Genomic DNA, 19113 nt, shown 5'->3' with positions numbered 1-19113 from the left:
ATAATAGTACCATTAGTAGTAGTAAAGAGCTAAGCAATCACAAGTTATATTCAAGACTCCCAAGTCTCAGTGCTGAGTCTATACTCTTTGAGTATAGACCTAATTAATATGGTGAAACATGATCAGCTCCTTTATGAATTCTGAAATGTTGCTTGTCCTGGATTTCCAGCTGGAGTGTATTGTAAGTGAAATGAGTTACGTTTGTCACTGGGATGTGGTTAGGAGCCTTACACTAAATATCAGCTAAGTCTGAACAACAACCTTGTCACAACGCTTTATTACTTTCTTCTTGGATTTCATATACCATATGGTTTTAACACATATTTCCTTCTCACCCACCACCAAAGATGTTATTACAAGACATGTTGTGAGTGATTGCTCTATAGTAGTTAATTTAATAATACTTACCTACTGGTCATTCCAAGCAGCACCTCTGAAGTATCTAAATTTTTAAATATAGGACACAATGCAATGAGTAGCTTTATGAGATTTTATTTGGATTGATTTGGTCCCTGGAACATTGCTTTTTGTCTCTACTTTATATCAACTTCATTGATTCTCACATACTACCAACTGTCTTTTAACTCCCATGTTGGAAATATAAGTAGACTTAAAGGAAAATGTCATTTCCTTGCTAAAGAAAACAACAGGTGGGAAGATAGAAAAAAGAAAGAAAGCTGTGCCTTTACAACAATAATTGGTCTACAGATATTTCACTTTTCACTACCTTTTAAGCCAGCAAAGTCTGAAAAGATGGGCAGGAAAACAAACCACAATATTCTGCTATCACAGTGCTCTAGAAACTTCAACTTCCATGTATTTGTATGTAATCACCTCCAACTCCTACTACTGCTGCTTTGTCAAGCTAATTAGCTGGAATTTCAACCACAGCCTTTGACTTGTCATTGTATGATGCTGTAGTTACACTGCTATTTGTACATAAACTAGCTAAATTAGGGCATGAAGGTATATGCAACCAAGCTGCAATAAGGAAAACAGAAAATTAAGTCAAAAACTGATAATTTCTCTAAGCAGTCATAATAAAGTTGCTAAATAATTAAAATTATAAAAATTCTCAGCACAGAAATATTTAGTGCAGGAATGAATTAAAATAAAATTGACATTGTTTACCAAGAAACCATATAATTTGGGTTTCTTTGGCATATTTCATAAAGACTGTGATTTACATAAACAACTGCGGGAGACATCTGATCATCATCAATTCCATAGCCTAATGTTAAAGGCTTTTCTGGAAGAAAAAGTATGATTCCAGATTGCTTGTCTGGGTCTCTCTCTTCTATGATAATTGCTGCCACCACTGATCAGTTCAAACTCTGAATATTTTACAAGAAAGCGTTCACAATTATATTTAGGTGTTACACATACATAGATTGAGTTCAAGACACTCTCACCCAATTAAACACCACAGGGGATGTAATTATTTCTCTGTTTACTATCTCAGTCCTAGTCAGTCTGAAGTTCTGATCTGTTCAGTAGTGCCAAATAAGATTACTCAGCAAGCACAGGAAACTTTATTTTAGATTTGTATTCTAGATTTAACCTACATTAAATCTTCTTCATTAGGTACTGAACTTAAATTCTGCCTTAGTCACTGACTCCTTCTATATTTACATCTGTAGATGGGGGAAAAAATAGTAAAATATGGGATTCAAGGAGAAAAATGTGAGGGGATGGCTGAGGTTGTGACCTAGCTGGAGAAAGCAGAGTCAGAACAGAAGATGAGAGGAGGTTGAGAGTTCTATACAAGCAGTTTTCTCAGAGGTGCAGGGTTTCTTTGGATGTTCAGTGTTACATGGCGTGTAATTTTTGAATCTCTGCATTGACTTTATAGAACTTAAACAAGCTTCTTAGATATGAAGAAATCTCTGAGAGATTTGATTTGCCAGATTCCAACAGCGATGAGGATTAGTGTTTGTACTATAGCCCACCACAAAATATTGCTGTTGGTTTCTTCGCTTGTTTTCCGAAATTTTTCTTCACGCTCCTGGAGAATAAAGGACAAGCATAATTATTACCTTTTGCCATCTGTATGCTTCATGGTAACTAGAAAGGCATCCCTCTTCTGCAGAGTGGTGAACAAAACCATTTTTCCATGTGGATAAAAATGAAAGTTTGTACTTATCTGTGTGGTGGATATGTGCACAAATCAAAAGTGAGAAGCAGGCACGCTGCATCCTGGAGCAGGAAGGTAAACAGAGCTTCCTCTGTTCCCAGCAGATGCATTGTGCTAAACATGTTCCATCAGTACAGATTTTAACCTGTTTAGGTTTGTATCATTTGCTGTCAAGGGCCCTTTTGCAGCCAAATTTCTGGTTTTGGGTAACAAGTTGATCCATTTCAAACTGGGTAACGAGTTTTGGGTAACGAGTGGATCCATTTCTCAGTCTGTCTGTGTGCACATAGAAAGTGACTGGGTGTACACCCGTTTGAAGAAGGGATGTATAAATGTACAATTCATGGGGATTTATAAATACACACTCAGTCGTTTCCTTCCCCACTCAGTGGAGTTTGTGCACCCAGGGCAGTGTGGAAATACCAGCATCACCCACAGTGGTTCCTGCCACCAGCTCAGCTGCTGTGGCCGAGTCTGACCAAAAAAACCCTGCGTGGAAAATCCTGCTTTAAAATAACGCCTGCTGCTAGAAAATAACACCTGCTGCTACAAGCATGAGCCCACAGTGATTAATAGCTTTATGTAACCCCTAAAAAATATTTTGCAAGGTAATAGAGACTATTTTGGTTAAATATCTATAGATTTTTATGAGTTAGTTAAAAACAGCCCTGCAATTGGATAATAAACCTCATAATACTTCATAAATCAATAAGCCTATGTACAATATTTTTTAACATTTACATTAGGGGACATACATACTCTTTCATACTCTTGTTCTCTGGTTACATGATGAATTTGCTCAATTAGATTCTCTAGTCTGACATTAACTTCATTCACTTTGTCTTTGGCTTGAATAGCAGATTCATCCAAAAAATGTTCTCCAACTCTGATGTCCAAGTGGGTGCGCTGCAAAAAGAATAAATGTTCTCATTAATGTATCTTCTGCTTTTTCAAAGTTCCTTAGAATAAAAATGAAACAATTTCCCCTTAAGATCATTGCAGGAAAATATTTTTAATTGCTTATAAAAATTAGAATTCCTCCTAAATTTGGATTCAGGTGGAAAATTTGAAGGGTTTCTTAATTTTCTTTTTAAATTAGTTATATAAAATTTACAACCTTCACTAATGTTAGGGCATTATTTTATGCTAGTATTGGTTCAACTGCCATTAAAATGTTGCCTTTGTCCAAAATAGTTTTTAAAAAAAGACTGCTCATTATAATTCACTTTTCATCCTGATATTGCAGAAATTACTATTTTTAATAGTACTGTTGGAGGCTTTTTACAAATGCACTTCTAGGTTCCCTCACATAACTGTTTTCTTCCCATTATTTATCCAAGTTGGAATATCTCCCAATATCCTCCAGGCTGTTGTATGATCTATGGCAAAAAAGCCTCAAGCCAAGCAATAGAACCATGAAAAGAAGAGAGAAAAATGGAGTTTGCCATTATGCAACTTATTTTGGCATGCATAAAAAATTCTACTAAAACTAGTAGAACCTTCTCCTATAAGCCAGTTAGTATCTAAGAAAAAATAAAAAAGGTTTTAGCCAAACAAATAATCTTCAAAACCCTAGAAATTGATATTACCGTATTAGAAGTTAGGTCTGCTCAGAGATCAGCCACAAATGAAGAGGGGATTTTCTTGCAGTTGTGTTGGTGTTACCTAACTATAGGTAGAAATCCATCTCACAACCTTGTGGAACTTTAATTTCTTTATTTTGGTTTGAAAGAGTTTAGATAACCATATGGTTCTTACAAAGAACAGTTAAATATTTACCTTCACTAAAGAATGTTTTTCCTTTTGTCACCTTTATTCCTCCTGATGTAATTTAAAAAGACAATATTTGTATTTCTGTGTTCTCAAACAAACAGCATTATTTAGTATTTGTGATATTCATGTTCTCCTTCCCTGCATCTGTTGGCTTCTTTTATATAGGATGGCCAAAACTCTACATGGTGCATGTATCATGTAAAATAATGCTAATGCACCCCCATCTATTCCAGATAAAATCACCTGCACATCCTCAGAATCACATTCATGCTGCGTAGTTAACTGTGGCCAACCAAAGCTTCATCCCCCTTACTCTCTCTAGTTGATAAGCCCCACAATTATTTTTTTTATGATTAGAGCTAATTGCTTTTGCAATGTATATGATTAAATTTCCATTAATTTCTATCAATCAGCCTGTAAGAACACCTTGTTCTTCCAGTGTAATAATCCTACTCCAGTATTGTTATTTCTGTGTTATCTACATGTTTCTGAAGTGCACAGCTAGGATGAGATTTAGCTTACCTTAACTCATTTAGAAGATGATATTTAGCTGGTTATTTAACTCTTTTGCTGCCAGCTGAAGAGAAAAGCCCCAAATCACTCTAGAGAGTAATTCTCTCCTGGTTTTGGGAAGCAGCGAATCGATAAAATTTCAAAACAGTATTTATAAATTTTTTTTGCTGCAAGAAAAAAATTTTTAGAGCCATGCTATCACCTCTAATGGCTTTTTTTTTCCCACAAATCTGCATTAAAACCAACTTTGCTGGGAGTAGACAGTAACAAGTAGGCTGACATATTCTTTATTCAAATATCTTTCAAAAACTAAAATATTACATTTCCATTGGCAATCCGATCTAAGTTACTGAATACATGGAATATCTTTATGTCAAATGCTTGTGTTGGTCAATCTTAAATATTTGTCTTTTGGATTCAAATTATTTGTTCTTAATTATCAGACTCTTTCACATTCAAAGCACAATACAAGCATTAAATCTCTCTATCCTTAGTCCTGCCTCTTGAATGCTGGCTTTTAAAATATGATAACAGTCTTTTTATCTTTTTATCTTTTTATCTGCGTAATTCTGTGTTTACGTTCCTTACTCTCTAAAAAACATTGAATTATCTGCTAGAAGCTAGACCAACTTCTAATCCAGTTTGAAATCTCTGCTATTGGTAATGATTTCTACTGTTCCAACAAAGACCATTTAGGAAATACACCTACCAGTTTGCTTCCTGCAATCACCACAAATCTTGTGGAGTTAGACTGGAAACAGATGATGTGCTCCCCAGAGATGTAGGATGTAAAAGTAAAGGTCCCTTGTGGCCCATACAGTTTTGACAGCAGTACCTGCAATTTAGATATAGGCATTGGGTTTGTAATTTATAATTACCAATAAATAAATCAAAAAACAGTACTGTGAATTGAATGCAAAAAGGAATCAGTGAAGCTGCTGACATCATTAAATTTATCCAAATTTCAGAACACATTTCGAGAAAATGAAACAATTTTACCTCACAGTGAACATGAAAATATTACAGAATTTTGCAATGTACAGAAGCCAATGCTCTCTAAAGCATTCAAAGTCTGAAAACTGACACCTTGCTTAGGTGGGGACATAAGCTGTCCCCTGCTGGAAAAGCTCACACCCCAGGCAGCTGCTCTGTGTGAGGGCTACAGCAGCCTCGGTGAGCTGGACTTTGGGTTTTGTTTATCATCAGCACTCCTTTCTGCTGCCCCAGTGGATTCTGTACCATCTGACTTCATTAGTGAATTTTGGGGTTTTCTTTTTCATTTACCTTTTTTCTCAGTTGTCACTAATTCTTCTTATTGACACTGTTTCCCAGATCTGGTTGTAATGCAAAAATTGTCCATACACATATTTATTAAATATCATAATTTTTTTACTTTTATCTTTCAGCATCAAAATGTTGAACTAGCTGGTAGACTGTAGATTTATTTCTTCCTCAGAAGTGTCTTTTATTTTTAGATAGTGCTGCCTGCCAGTGCCAGAAGTCAAGTCGTAAATCGTAGAGAAACATTCATAAAGCATTTTTACCTCACCAGTAGGGCTTGTGACAGTCACAAACATTCCCAAACCAGGAGCAGATTCAAGAAAGTCATGTGTATGTAAATCCCAGCGTTGTACTTTGTAATTCCCTGAATAAAAACAGAGATAAATCTGTTAAGTAAAACATAGCTTAACATTAAACATCTTTGATGCTTTTTCAGGAAAAATAGAAATATGTATATATTTAATGTGTTTATGATTAATATTATTCAGGGGTACTTCATAACAGTGAAATGCAATAAATTTTTACTACAGTAGAAAATGTTCTAAAGTACTACAAAAAAGGGTTAATAAGAAAAACTTTCTAATTACTTTAATGCTCTGGGAAGTTTAGCCTCTAGAAGGCACACTGAGACCTCCAAAAGCATAATGCACTGTACTACATTATGTTTTATGGATTGTCTTTCACTCGTGTCATATTATTTTTTAAAAAAAGATTAATTTGTATTATATTTTATTATCCCCTTGAATCTTACATTTACAGTCTTGTAGATTAATTTAATGTGCTTCTCGTATCAGAGGAGAAATGAAACTTCAGTGCATCGTGAATTGTCTCTTTTCAGACCAGCACTTATCAAAAAAGTAACTTTCCCATTCATATGGGGAAAGCCATGTTACAGAAATCCTGATATCAATGAGTACACCAGTCAGAACGTGCAGAAGCACGCATGGAAGCAGCAATTCCACAGCTGTAGAATTAAAAACTATTCTTTTTCTCTGTTTAGTCAGTAAAGCACTCTGAAAACCTGCTTTTCTTTGTGTGATGTATACACACAATGTTTGATGACTTTAAACCTAATCCCTGCTGCAGGGAGTTCTTTTCAGAGTGCCCTTTTCTGGTTTTTTACCACATTCATCAGTCACAGAAACTGCTGTTACATTTCCAGTTACCTTTGTTACTGCATGAGTTAGATCATCATAAAGCATTGACAGGTACCTACCAACTACCAGGGTGTCACTGGGAATATCTTCAATTATGCATTTCTCTTCTCTTTCTCCCATGTGAAAATACAGAGCGAGTGAAAAAGAAATCCAAAAGTTCATAAGAAATCCTATTAATTTGCTTTTCATGTTTTTTATATATCCCTGCTGTACTGCTTTTGAAGATAGTTACATCCAAGTGCCTGTAGTCCTGTGGTTGTTCCTTGTTTGCTGCTTATCAGAGTATTTTTGAGAGGGAAAAAAACCTGTGAGAAAAGGCAGCTGCTGGTTACACATTTATAAATAACTACAGCATGTTCTGGAGAATGAGATAACATGGAAAAGACACCTTTAAAATTCTTTCTTCTTTCCCAGCATCTAGATTAAAATTTATTTTATACACTTAGAAGAGCATGAAACTGAAAGGGCCTCTCCAGTGCTTGAGATCAGTTCCCTGGATTACTGTAGGCAACTATATTGGCTACCTCTTTCCATGAACTGCTATATTTTCAACTTAAGTTATTATTTCCCATCAATTCTGGGTGATTATTCTAGAATTTCACCCCTCCTTTATTAAGCAAACTTTTAATTTCCATCCTAAATCATTGTACAAATGTAGGCACCTGCTTAAAACCCACAGGCACTACATAAGAGAACTCTAAAGAAGTCGAAAGAACTTGAATAAGTTCTTGAATAATAATCAAATAATCCATTAAGTAATTAAATAACATTAGTGAATATGATATTGCAGGGAAAAATAACAACATGAGAACTTTCAGAATAAGATTTTTTATATAGGAATGGCTATTTCTTAAGTACTTCCTAGTACATTCTCTGAAGAAAGTTGTAGTATAAATCAAACAGTGATTGAGGTTCTTATTTTTTTTCTTTGTACTAATATAGACAAATGTGTATGTCTGATGACAAACTCATTTATCACTCAAATGTTCCTTGTCCTATAAGTGTAGATCACTCTGTCTGAAATCTGGGCCTGAATGGTCATTTTCCAGCAGGGAGGACCCACCAGTGGGGTCATTTCCAGTCAGGAGGACCCATCTTTCCACATAATATTTATGTTATCCCAATTGCATCAGAGCGCATGTTTTTCTTGTGTCAAAGAAGAGGGGGGCACAGCCCTTCATCTTCAATATCTGTAACCTAAATAAAAACATGGGGATAAACTCCTACTGGATTATTTCACATCTGCAGGAGGACTGATTCATGTTTGTTACCCTTCACTGCACCTGCCATCTATGGAGTTGTCTCAGTAAAGGAATGTCTGTGTAACACTGGCACAGGCTTTGGACCATCCTGGGTCCTCTCCATTTCACAGCATGCAGTATCTTCATGGAAGTTGTAGCACAAGTATTAGTTCACCTCCAAAAATCACCCATCAGCATCCCCCTATTGAAAGGTTGTCAGATGAAGAGAACTGATTCCTTACACATTACTGCTTTGACTCCATATGGATAGAGGGATAAAAATTGCATCTCATGCCTGTTGAATCCTTAGGAACGTCAAGGGGGATGTTAGGACTCCTTTACTACTTCAGCACTTATCAATCAGAAATAATTTTATATTATACAGGATATCATGATAATATTGGACTTTTTTCCCTCTACCACAGGAGATGTTGACTGTCATGCACCTGCATAAATTCCCATGCCACACTCATACCTGCAGGAAATCAAGGTTTGGCTGCAGGTTGTGAGCTACATGACCTATCATCTTTTTAGCTTTTTGTTGAGGACTTGTGACTTCCAAAGTTCTGAGTCCAGTGGTAGAACACAGGATAAACAAAGTGACGCCACTTTATCCTTCACGCTGCCCAGACCCATTGGAAGAGTCACATTTCTTCTGTGCTTTTGGCTGGCAAATGCTGGCATAGTAGGGCTGCTGGACTTCAAGCAAACAAAAATAATTCAGTCGCCAAGTAATCAGGTTGTTGTGCAGCATACTGAGAGCTTTCATCTCAGCCATTCAGAGTTCTGGAAATTGTCACGGACACAACTTCTGCAAAAATCCCATTGAACAACATCTGGCTGATACCAGAATCGCTGTATTGAGTGTTAGATTTATTTCTTGGGAGTGTTAAATATTGTCATGGAATAGTCTGAGTTACTTTATTATGTTGGATCATTCATGACAGATCAGTTATTCCCAATGTACTTCAATTAGCTGGGACTGGGAATATAATGAAATGAAGCTTTTAGCCTTGAATAACATCAGATACTGTCCAATCTTTTATTTTCACATTTATTCCATTATAGGAGTTTAATTGCATGTGGATTACTTTTTTAGGACCACAGTTTAATTCTGTGGTAATTTTTTTGTTACTACACTTTGCCATTAACCACATCTTTCATTCTGCAGAACATCTGCCAAGGCATCAGAGCTGATTCTAAGATATTCTTGAAAAGAATTGTCTTTACAAATCCATTTCAAGCTTCTTTCCAAAGTGCTTTCTGAGATTAGCTTAACCCAGGAATTAATTTGCCTATTTCCTTCCCTAAATCTCTTGTATTTTGGACCTCAGCATCCTGGCTGCCAACCACCTGTAACATGAGAAACAAGGGAAAAGGAAGGAAGAGCTTCTCTGTGTTTCTTCCTGGTCCCAAAATCTTTGAGGGAATTCCAAGGCTGCTGAAGCTACAAAGTCCTAACAACATCTGTGCAGGGATAATGTTCCTCAGGAATCAGTTTAATAGATAAATACTATCAGAAGTGTGCTCCATCACTAGAATGCATTTCATTCCCTGTATCCACAGCCTTGCCAAGGGATGGCTCCATCCCTGTGGTTTCAAAGGGAATACCTGGAATTATATTTATGGCCAAGCAATGCACAGGGGCATCCTTAAAGAATATATTTACCAAGGTCTCCTGAATTTAGTGCTTACAAAAATCCCCATCTCCAGGTAACTGGCTGCATAGGAAACTTCTGTTTTTGAAGGAAGATGCAGTGAATATTCATGTATATAAACAGCTTAAAATAGTAAAGTTATGTATCACTGACTGGAGTTTTCTGTGGTGTGCTGGTTACATATTCTCTTTCTACTCCTTGTCCTTATCCTTTCTCCTTCAGTGTCCTTTGGAAAACTTTTGTATCCAGGAGTTTGAGCAAACACTGGGACTTCTCCACTCAAATTAAATCTTGTAGGAGTGAAATCCCAGTTTCAGGTCATGTATGTTAATACAAATGCAGGTATTCTTTTACTGGGTCTGGGCCTTTATTTATTCTGGGCATGTGAAGAAGGAAAACTGTAGTGTTTAGAGAATTTCCAGAAAAGTATCTCAAAGGATACCTTGTGGGTTTCGAGTTTGGTTTTCCTAAGGCATAATTTAGAATTGCATCTGATATCTGCCCAAAAACTTTATTGAGCTTAATTTTTCTCTTGACAACCAATTTGAAATAAACTCCTACCCTCTGAGAATATTTAAATATATACTACAATATATGCTTATGTTTTCTGATATAATGATAAGTGTGTAAACAGGTAGTAAATAAGTGTAACAGAAAACATAGAATGGTTAAAACTAATAAAAAGAAGAAAGAAAAATACTAACAATTAACTAAATACATAATAGTGTAGCAACACTACTCACATTATGGAGTGGAAATAGAGGGAACTTAAAAAAATAGTAAGTGTGCAATTTTGTGATTGAGCAACTTGTATAAGTGAACTATTTTGAACAAACAGTGGGAATCTGAAGAATGAGAGAAGAGCAGAAATTCCTACACTTAGTTCTAACAATTGTGTATTTATCAGCATTTGCAGGACCAGTGAGGTTTAGTCTGATAAAATTTCAAATTTATTTGTGTCTTTGCAAGATATCTCTCCTGGAAAAAGAAATACAGAGAAATGTTTAAATGTTTCAGCTCCATGGAGAATACAGTGTGCTCTTTTAAGGACAAGTGAAATTATCTTGTATTTGGGATATTCTGGGAAACAACAAATCAACTCTGCTGTTCAGTACCTGTGCTGTATATTTGTAAAATCGCAGTGTGCTGTAAAAGTTTTTGAGCTGACTTTAAACTTACTCTATTGAATTAGTATTATTCCAAAATTCTTTTCCTAGTTGGTAGCCACAGCTCTTCATAAGACGTGTGTTATATTAATTTTATAAGTTATTTGAGCATTAAAGCTTGCAGTCAGGAACAGTTTCTGACATGTGTTTTGTTAGAGTTGTGCATACCTTAATTTTAGGTAATATATACACAAATAGCAGCAAACACATATAAAGAAACATGGACACATTTACTGCATATATAAGGTTAATGATATAATTTATGCTATGGTCAGTAACAGTGTTAACTTTGAAATTTCAAGTTGTCTAATGAAGGACACACACCAACAATCAGCTTTTGAATCTCAGCTAACACTTTTAATTCAGCTCAGATGTTTTCTACTACTATCCACACTTGAGATTTTTTTCTAATAATTTTGTTGGCTGAGTGTTCTCATGGCAGTTGTTCTTCGCATTTTTGAGAAAGAAAAATAAAAAGACATTTTCATATATTCAAAAGTCTCAAGACAAGTTTACTCAGTTCCATTATTGTCTTAACCACACTGCAAATATCTGGTCACTCTGACTTTTGTAAGTAGTTTCTGAGGAAATGCACATTAAGCAAGGTTAGAAAGATGACAAAAATGCCAATAAATTATAAAAACATAATTTAGAAGGAAAAACTATTTTCTAGGTATAAATAGGTGTAGATAAACAAATTACAATATTTAAGGAGGTTATTAGTTTAGACTTTGTGATTGAAAGATTTTTTCTGTGAAGTAAAAATGTGAAGTACGATCTTCCCAAATGTCTTCTTTTCTGCCACTAGAGGGCACTCCAAGAACTTACAGTGTATTTGGAGGGAGGATTTATTTGGCGGTTTTGTTCTTTAAACTATCCAGTACTGTGTCCTACCAAACCATAGGAATTTAACCCCCCAAAATCTTGATATTAAATAAAAACTTTCAAACCCACTCTAATGCAGCTTTTCAGCAAAATAGTGCAGCGTATCCAAATGATAAAGAACATTGATTGACATGTAGTTCAGATTTAAACTTATCCTACTTTTAAATTATCTTCATTATTATCTTTTCTTTATTTCAGACACAATTTTCTGGTTCACACGCTGTTTCTTCATCCAGGTTCGGACAAGGCATTCCATTGTTGGCGGGCTGAAGAAGAACAAAGCGGGTTCTGATCTTGGTGCCGGTTTCCCTGCAGAGCCCTCTGCAGAGCCCCCAGGAGGACCATTGGGACACCTCGCAGTCCAGGGGTGTTTCTGCAACACAGCAGAGAAGGAGCTTTACAGCGAGCGGTGCTTGAGTCAGATACACACTTGGGAAAGCGTTAAGGAATGATGGTCAAACAGCATCCTTTCTTATACAAACCACATGTGATATCCATCAAATCAGTGTGTGGTCTCATCAATTAGAAAAAAAAAAAATCTGGTTTCAGCTCCTAAACTCATTCTATTGTTATTGCAATCTAGAGCCTGTCTGAGGTATTACAGCAGTTCTGAAGCATATTATGTCTTGAATGAAAAACAGAATTCCTTAAAAGAAAACTATGCTTAATATGATTTTACTCAAAAGATTGAATTAGAAAATATTAACTGTCAATTTTTATAACTCATTTTCCTTTTCATGACTAACTAAAACACTAAGATTAAAGCTTTTCTCTGATTTACTTGGGTATATTTATATTTCTTTGCAGGCAGCTATTGTTACTAGAGTTGTTCATATCGAAATCCATTTTACTTTTGTTCCAATTTGCTTTGGAAATAAAATCCCATTTTTTATCATCTTGCTATTTTTTGGTCTGTACACTACTCTTCCCTTTTCCAATAAGGATATTCTGTCACTAGAAGCTTTCTAATGCTGAAAGGATTTTAATATAACTTTCACTCAGTGCAAGAAAAGAAGTTAGAAACTCTGAAGTGCTATCCATAATGTATGCTTTTATCTAAAGTAAAAATCATCAAAAGTAGGTGAATATTCCTTAGCAGGCTAAATTAAAATACTGCTTGTCACAGGAAGTGGCATCAAAGCTGCCTGTGCCAGCATTTGTGGGTAAGAGAGGTGTGCACAAGGCCATCCTTTAGTGCCACACTAAAGATGTAACACCTGGGATAAATTTCTGGCATTACAGAACTCACCACTTCTGCTGTCATCACTCATTCCTGGGTTTCCAGAGGGAATGAGCGACACTGCTTGACCTCTGGTAATTAAATCTGCCCTTTTGATTCCACAATAAGTTTTTAAACTGGTTTAATATACTGGTTCATAGACAAGAAAGAGAGATTTGTGATTAAAAATTATATTTCAAATACTATACTTTAAATGCAGCTTTAAATTTATATCATGAACAGTGCCAAATGTTCCTTTCAAATCTTATGGGAAGGATATATAACTGTAAATGAGATGTGTAACATTCACTTTGGATATGTATTGTTTACAAATAGGAATACATTAAACCACTATAAATTGATAAGTAATTTATTAAATTATTAATAACACAATAACTGAGCAGAGAATAAGCTGTATTTTAATGGTTGTAAGGTGACCAGCAGAGTGCTACAGACTTGCCATCTCCAGACAATCTGGAGAAGCTTCTGGAACATGGCAGCTCTTTTGGGAATACATTGGTCCCTTGGAGCAAATACTGTGTTAACAATATATGTATTTTAATTCAGAGATTTGAAAATCACCCTTATGATTGACTTGAGTCAGTAGTTTGCACTTCTTCCTATCTATTCAAGATTATTAGCTAACATTTTTGAGAAAATGAAAATGAGAGAGAACTTTATTTTTGTTATCAGGATTTATGTTTCCATTGAAAATATGTCCAAATAAATCGAACTATACAAATTTTATTGCATATAACTGCCAAGCTCTGACCCAGAAAGAGACAGCAATAATGGTTCTTGGCTTCATTGTCATGTAAAAGCTTAAGGATGAGTATTTACTTCAAAGTTGCAAAGACTTTGGGAATGCTGATTCTGATTGAGTGTCATTTGTTTCTTATAAAATTCACTGAGCTACACTGATACAAAGGCTTGGGTAGCTCTTACTCTGGATATGGCCCAGTCCTTTGAACCACAGCTGAAATATGCAATCCCTTACTTATTCTTTCAGGAATTCTCTTTCATGTCAACTGGCTTGTTTTATTTCCCATTTGTGAGTCTGGAACTATTCCTGTGCAGATAGGAGAATATTCTGCCTGATCACCTGTTTCACCCACATCACCTGCCAGATTTCCACATACTTCTGAGTGAATGGAAATAACAGAACTGAGAACATCTACTAATCACTTACCTGAGACAGTGTCTATTATTTCATTGCTTTTAGCTGGAAGATTAATAAAAGGTGCAGAAAGACCTAGCTGGGTTTTCTTTATTTTCACCATTGTTACTTGAGCAATTGGTGGCAAAATTTTGAGTTTGGGATAATAAAATGAGTTTGCTGGGTGACTTGGAGAGGAACAAGTGATCTGTAAAAAAAAAAAAAAAAGAACAAAAGAAGGGAATATTAAAAAAAAACCTAAGAAGGTAACTGTAAAATCATGTTTGCAAATCATGCTAGTACTTTTTGGCAAATAATTTGCATACAACCAGTTTCTGTGAACACACAGTTCACATAACTGTCCTGGTCAGCCCAGAATTTTTAATTCAGGGTACTGGACTGGATACAGAACTGTGGTGGGAGGTCCTGCAAACACAGTAATGTATGAAAAGGTTTGACAGAAGGAACTGGATGTTATTACAAAAAGAATACATGAGTATTAAACAATAATATTAGGTATGCTATAAGAGCTGCCATATGGATATTAGAGGCCAAATGCTTCTCTCTTCCTTTCCTCATTACTCATTAGCACAGCATTTGTTGCTAGAAAAACTCACCTTTAAGAAAGGATTAAGTGAACACTTACAGTATTCAAACCATTTGAATCAAAATCCTTCATTTACCACCTCTCTTAAATGGCAAAAGCAAAGTATGGGGCATAGAGAGGATGAAATGAGCAAAAGGGATTGAAAGCAATGTCACCACAGTGAAGTTCTCTGCTTTCCTTTAGGTCCTTTCCCTCAAATGTTGCAGTTTCAGGTTTCAGCAGTGCTTTCAACTGAAAACTCCTCCTCACAGCAGTATTCACTGCTAAGAATTTTCCTGGTTAGATTCACATTTGGTGATGTCAGAACTTTTGTATTTTCGTTTTCCTGGCACTTTAAGGATTGTTAAATATCATCTACAAAAATTGTCAGCTTTTCCAAAAAACGTAGAGACAAATTCTCACGGACCATTTACATATACCTAATGAATTTCAAAGATTCAGAAGATAAACAAAAGCAGTAGGTTTATCAGCTGTGTAATAAATCCACATATAGAGAGCATCAGCCCTCTCAAATGCTGAAACCAGTTTCACTATTTTAGGTGAGTTATCTTTTAAAGAGAAGACTCAAAACATATCAGTATGAAGTGCTAAACTATGCCCATGCACCTACCTCTGTAACTGTGTCCTGTGGAATAGTGGCAAAGTTTGGGGAGGAAAATGTGAATCCACTGTCAGTTCCAGCATCATATGGAAATAGATCCACTGATACTTCATCCATCCAGTGGTCTCCCTCACAGAGATTTAGGCTGTCAATGCCCACAAACCAGTCAGGGCTGGGAACAATTCGTACAACGAACGAAACCTAATGAAACAAAATGATCCATCAGGATTGCATCACTTGCTTTGGAATGCTGCAGTCCTGCTTTTAGTAATTTTCACTCAAAGTTTTTGAAATAATGTCATTTTGCTCTTCTACTTCATAGATGCTGTACAGTGCAGCAATGTGACATGCTTTTTAGTAATTCTTTTTCATGATGCTGTTTCTACAAGTGAGAACTCAAATATTTAATTTTGGTTGCTGGTAACATAAAATAAACTTTGAAATGAGTATGTACATTTACTTACTAAGGGATGTCTTGGATGTGCTTCTAATTCAGTTGAGGTTTGTCCTGTACCACTGGAAATTGCAGGAGCAGAGAAGATTCCGTGTACACTCTGAATTTTCTCTCCAGCTTCTTCTATTTCTTTCATTAGTGCCCATGCTTCACCCTTTTCAGCAAAATCACGTACACCATTGCTGGCATATTCATTTTTTTTCCACATGCTGTAGTCAGAACTATGAGTAACACCTATTTGAGTGAATACATGGCATGACATAAAAGTCTGATTTAGAGTGTCCCTATTTCTTCATTTGCTCTGTTTTATTTCTGAGTTTAAAAAAATGTGTATAAAATTGAGTGAACACTAAAACATTTGGCTTATCACTGCTTCTTTCAGCTGCAGCCAATTGAAAACAGAAGTCAATTGAAAACAGTTGGAGATTTTTGAGAACATTGTGGACACTTCAATATCTGCATCTCATCCTTAATAACTTTGGCTTTTTTTTTTTTTTTTTTTCCTTTTTCATTTCTTATCTTACATAACCATTAAGGAAAAAGAGACCACAGAGGTCAAGGGGTTTATCTGCTCTTAGCACTGTGGGTATTCACTCACCCAGCAAGGATGACCACTGGGCTGGGGGCCTGTAGAGCGGGTACTGCTTGGGGAAGGCAGTCTGGCTCCATTTCCCTGTGAAGATGATCCTGTACTTAGCGAGTTGCTCTGCTGTGCAGAGAGCATCCTCGCCCACAGGCAGGCTGCTGCCACAGCCCAGCACTGCCACAACAACTGTCCAGAGAACTTTACAGCACCAGCAGGCAAACATCAGGTTTTCCATTGCCTTCCGCGCGAAAAGAGAGAAAAAAAGTATTAGTCATGTTAGTCACTCCAAACTCAAAAATTAATAGCAGTTACCTAATAAAATGTAATGTGACATGAGTTATAGCCAAAGAGAAGGCAGATATCTGGAACGCTAAAAATTGCTGTACTTCTGCTATACTTAATATTACTTAGTAATACTTAAGCATTACTATAATGCTTTCAGATTTGTTATTTCCATGCTATATACTACAAACCTGTAATTTTACCTGGGACAAATGTTTCTAATAAAAATGAAAATAAAAATATCTTATCCTTGTCCATAGTACTACCTCAGAGAAAAATCTGTTTCTGATTTTCTTTTGAAATCTGATTAGAGTCACATCTTGATTTAATTAGAGTAGCAACTGTTTCTGTGGAAAACATTAGTGGTATATTTATTCTTCTAAAGATTAAATTGCAGGTTACTTTGCCAAAAGAAATGATTTATTTTAAATTTGTGTTCTACAAAGGCTGTTTTATAGCACAACATTTAAAGTCAAATAGATTTTGTATTTATATAAATTACTTTGCTGTCATAATGTGAATTCAAAGCATTGTAATTCCTTTAGGTTGTTTAAACTACATAGTTTTAAAAAATCAGTATTTTTTTACAGTTACTGTCATAGGTTGTGCAAATTTTGTTTTTAAATTAACATGCTAATTGCATCAGACTGGTAAACTCCACCAATTGTTTAAAATAACAGCTTTAAAACTGATTTTTAAATGTCTTTGTCCTTTGAGAAAACTATACAATCTTAAGTAAATCACTAATAATACATTAGTTTGTAAAAATATCTATGAATACTCACTAAATATTCCTCTGGAGCACTGGCAGGGGGAGAGCACCTGCTTTTGCTGGCAGCTGAGTTGGTCTGCAAGAGAAGACAGTAGGAGTCTTGCTATTTATGCCTGAAGAGGGTCCCTTTGGTCCAACAATTATTGCAATCTTTAGACTTTCCAGGTTTGCAGAAATCGTGCCATCTTCTTGTTTGCAGTGCCTCTGGATGGACTAGCAGAGGTTTCCTGTCTGTCAGCTGCTTCAGATTCCTTATCAGAAGACGGAGATGCCGAAAAGACAAAACGCTTTTTAAAAATACCTTGGATTCTTAGTAACAGTTTGAGTTTTCTGGTGCCTTTGCAGTTCTTTGCTCTTATTAATGCCTCCAAGCTATACAAATGAACTGATTCCAACACTGAAATAGTTCTAGTGAATACTCTTTAAATGAGAAACATGTTTTCTTGTAAGTTTTATTGTCTGACAGATGCTCCTTCCAAACATTTACAGAGAGCTTGCTCACTCTCACACACCATATGTATGTGTTCAAATAAAAGGGGTGAGGCAGCTAAAAATGTCAAGAGGAAAAAAAAGTTACATTTCATAATTGCACATACTCACACAGACTGTGTCTCCTGCAAATATGAATTAATTTAAAGTAGTGCAGTGTATATTTTTGTGTGTACAGTACTGTATGCTGGATGATGAAAGGGCTCTGTAACATTGTGGTTTCTTTGGAAAGAGTGGTTTTGGGAAGCTCAGAGATTTTTCTTAGCTGTCTTCAGAGTAAAAAGCCCCAAATAAAAATCTCATTATTGCAGTTAGATCACACATCCTCTATAGTGCAGTACATATACCTACATCATTAAAAACTTTTAAATTGTTTATGAAAAAATAAGCATTATAGAGTGACCCAATTAAAAAATAATGTTTAATCTTTATTTATTTTCCCAACTGCTTTTCAAATAAGGGAAAACAGAGGGCTTTGTGCCAAACCTGTAATGTTAACAAATGCTATTGTGGCTAATCAGCAATTGAAAAATTTACAGTGAACCATGAAAATAATATTTCATAGAGTTTTCTTTAGCAATTGTGAGGAATGCCACTTAAGTACTTCCCCAGATCTCTAACATGATGGTGCAGCATGTGGGAAAAGACCCAAACGAACCCAGTTATTTTCCAGATGCAGCTCCCAGGGCACCACAGGTTCAGCACACGGCGCCCAGCTCCAGTGGCACACTCCTGTCCACCACACAGCGTGCCTGAGCTTTGTGGCACTTCAGCTGGAAACTTCCCTCCCACCCCGTGGTGGATCCCGGCCAGGAGGTGAATAAACCGGGATGTCTGCGTGGAATTTCTATCAGTTGTTCTGCTGACAGCATGGAATCTATTGCAAGTTTCAGCATAGATGGCTGCAGCACCCACGGCCACAATTCTGCTGTGTCTGGGCAGACGTGGGAATCCTGAGGCAGGTTAAGGCATCCATGCCCTTTATTTCCAAGGTCTCTTCCTCCATCTTATGTTAATGGTATCTTTTCTATACCTGATTTCTCTTCCAGGAGCCAGACTCCACTAAGAAAAAGAGCTGAGAGCCTTCATGAATACTTTTATGCAAGTTCTTTGAGTATTTGTTGAAGAATGATACTTGA

At 36.0% G+C, this 19113-nt stretch overlaps 2 protein-coding genes across 3 annotated transcripts; both read right to left on the bottom strand.

Moving 5' to 3' along the window:
• Positions 1 to 1531: 1531 nt before the first annotated feature.
• On the bottom strand, positions 1532 to 7082 carry LOC102070845 (transmembrane emp24 domain-containing protein 11). The gene is made up of 5 exons (XM_005490835.3): positions 6918 to 7082; positions 5965 to 6065; positions 5130 to 5255; positions 2894 to 3040; positions 1532 to 2005 (listed from the first exon to the last, which is right to left on the bottom strand). The coding sequence occupies exons 1-5, from the start codon at positions 7045 to 7047 to the stop codon at positions 1856 to 1858; spliced, it is 654 nt and encodes a 217-aa protein (XP_005490892.2). The 5' UTR covers positions 7048 to 7082; the 3' UTR covers positions 1532 to 1855.
• A 2160-nt stretch (positions 7083 to 9242) lies between these two features.
• SPON2 (spondin 2) lies at positions 9243 to 17994 on the bottom strand. Of its 2 annotated transcripts, XM_005490834.3 has the most exons (6): positions 17499 to 17994; positions 16444 to 16669; positions 15856 to 16079; positions 15401 to 15592; positions 14217 to 14391; positions 9244 to 12181 (listed from the first exon to the last, which is right to left on the bottom strand). In XM_005490834.3, exons 2-6 carry the CDS (start codon positions 16664 to 16666, stop codon positions 12003 to 12005), a joined length of 993 nt encoding a protein of 330 aa, XP_005490891.1. In that variant the 5' UTR covers positions 16667 to 16669; positions 17499 to 17994; the 3' UTR covers positions 9244 to 12002. The 2 variants fall into 2 exon arrangements, with proteins under 2 accessions (XP_074396601.1, XP_005490891.1); XM_074540500.1 differs by lacking the exon at positions 17499 to 17994 and having other exon boundaries at positions 9243 to 12181; positions 16444 to 16676.
• Between the last annotated feature and the right edge of the window lie 1119 nt (positions 17995 to 19113).

The sequence above is a fragment of the Zonotrichia albicollis genome, chromosome 5 (genome assembly GCF_047830755.1).
Source record: "Zonotrichia albicollis isolate bZonAlb1 chromosome 5, bZonAlb1.hap1, whole genome shotgun sequence".
Taxonomy (NCBI): domain Eukaryota; kingdom Metazoa; phylum Chordata; class Aves; order Passeriformes; family Passerellidae; genus Zonotrichia; species Zonotrichia albicollis.
Note: the sequence above shows the minus strand (reverse complement) of the source record. Positions and strands in the feature narration are given on the sequence as shown.

What these genes read in the sequence shown, in the direction of transcription:
- LOC102070845 (XM_005490835.3), bottom strand. Translation starts at nt 7,047, where the DNA reads ATGAAAAGCAAATTAATAGGATTTCTTATGAACTTTTGGATTTCTTTT. An exon ending in TCACAAGCCCTACTGGTGAG is followed by an intron (nt 5,256 to 5,964) that starts GTAAAAATGCTT and finishes TCTAAATTGCAG; the next exon opens with GTACTGCTGTCAAAACTGTA. An exon ending in GAGAACAAGAGTATGAAAGA is followed by an intron (nt 2,006 to 2,893) that starts GTATGTATGTCC and finishes TTTATTCTCCAG; the next exon opens with GAGCGTGAAGAAAAATTTCG.
- SPON2 (XM_005490834.3), bottom strand. Translation starts at nt 16,666, where the DNA reads ATGGAAAACCTGATGTTTGCCTGCTGGTGCTGTAAAGTTCTCTGGACA. An exon ending in CCAGTGGTCATCCTTGCTGG is followed by an intron (nt 16,080 to 16,443) that starts GTGAGTGAATAC and finishes TCACTCAAATAG; the next exon opens with GTGTTACTCATAGTTCTGAC. An exon ending in CACATCCAAGACATCCCTTA is followed by an intron (nt 15,593 to 15,855) that starts GTAAGTAAATGT and finishes TTGTTTCATTAG; the next exon opens with GTTTCGTTCGTTGTACGAAT.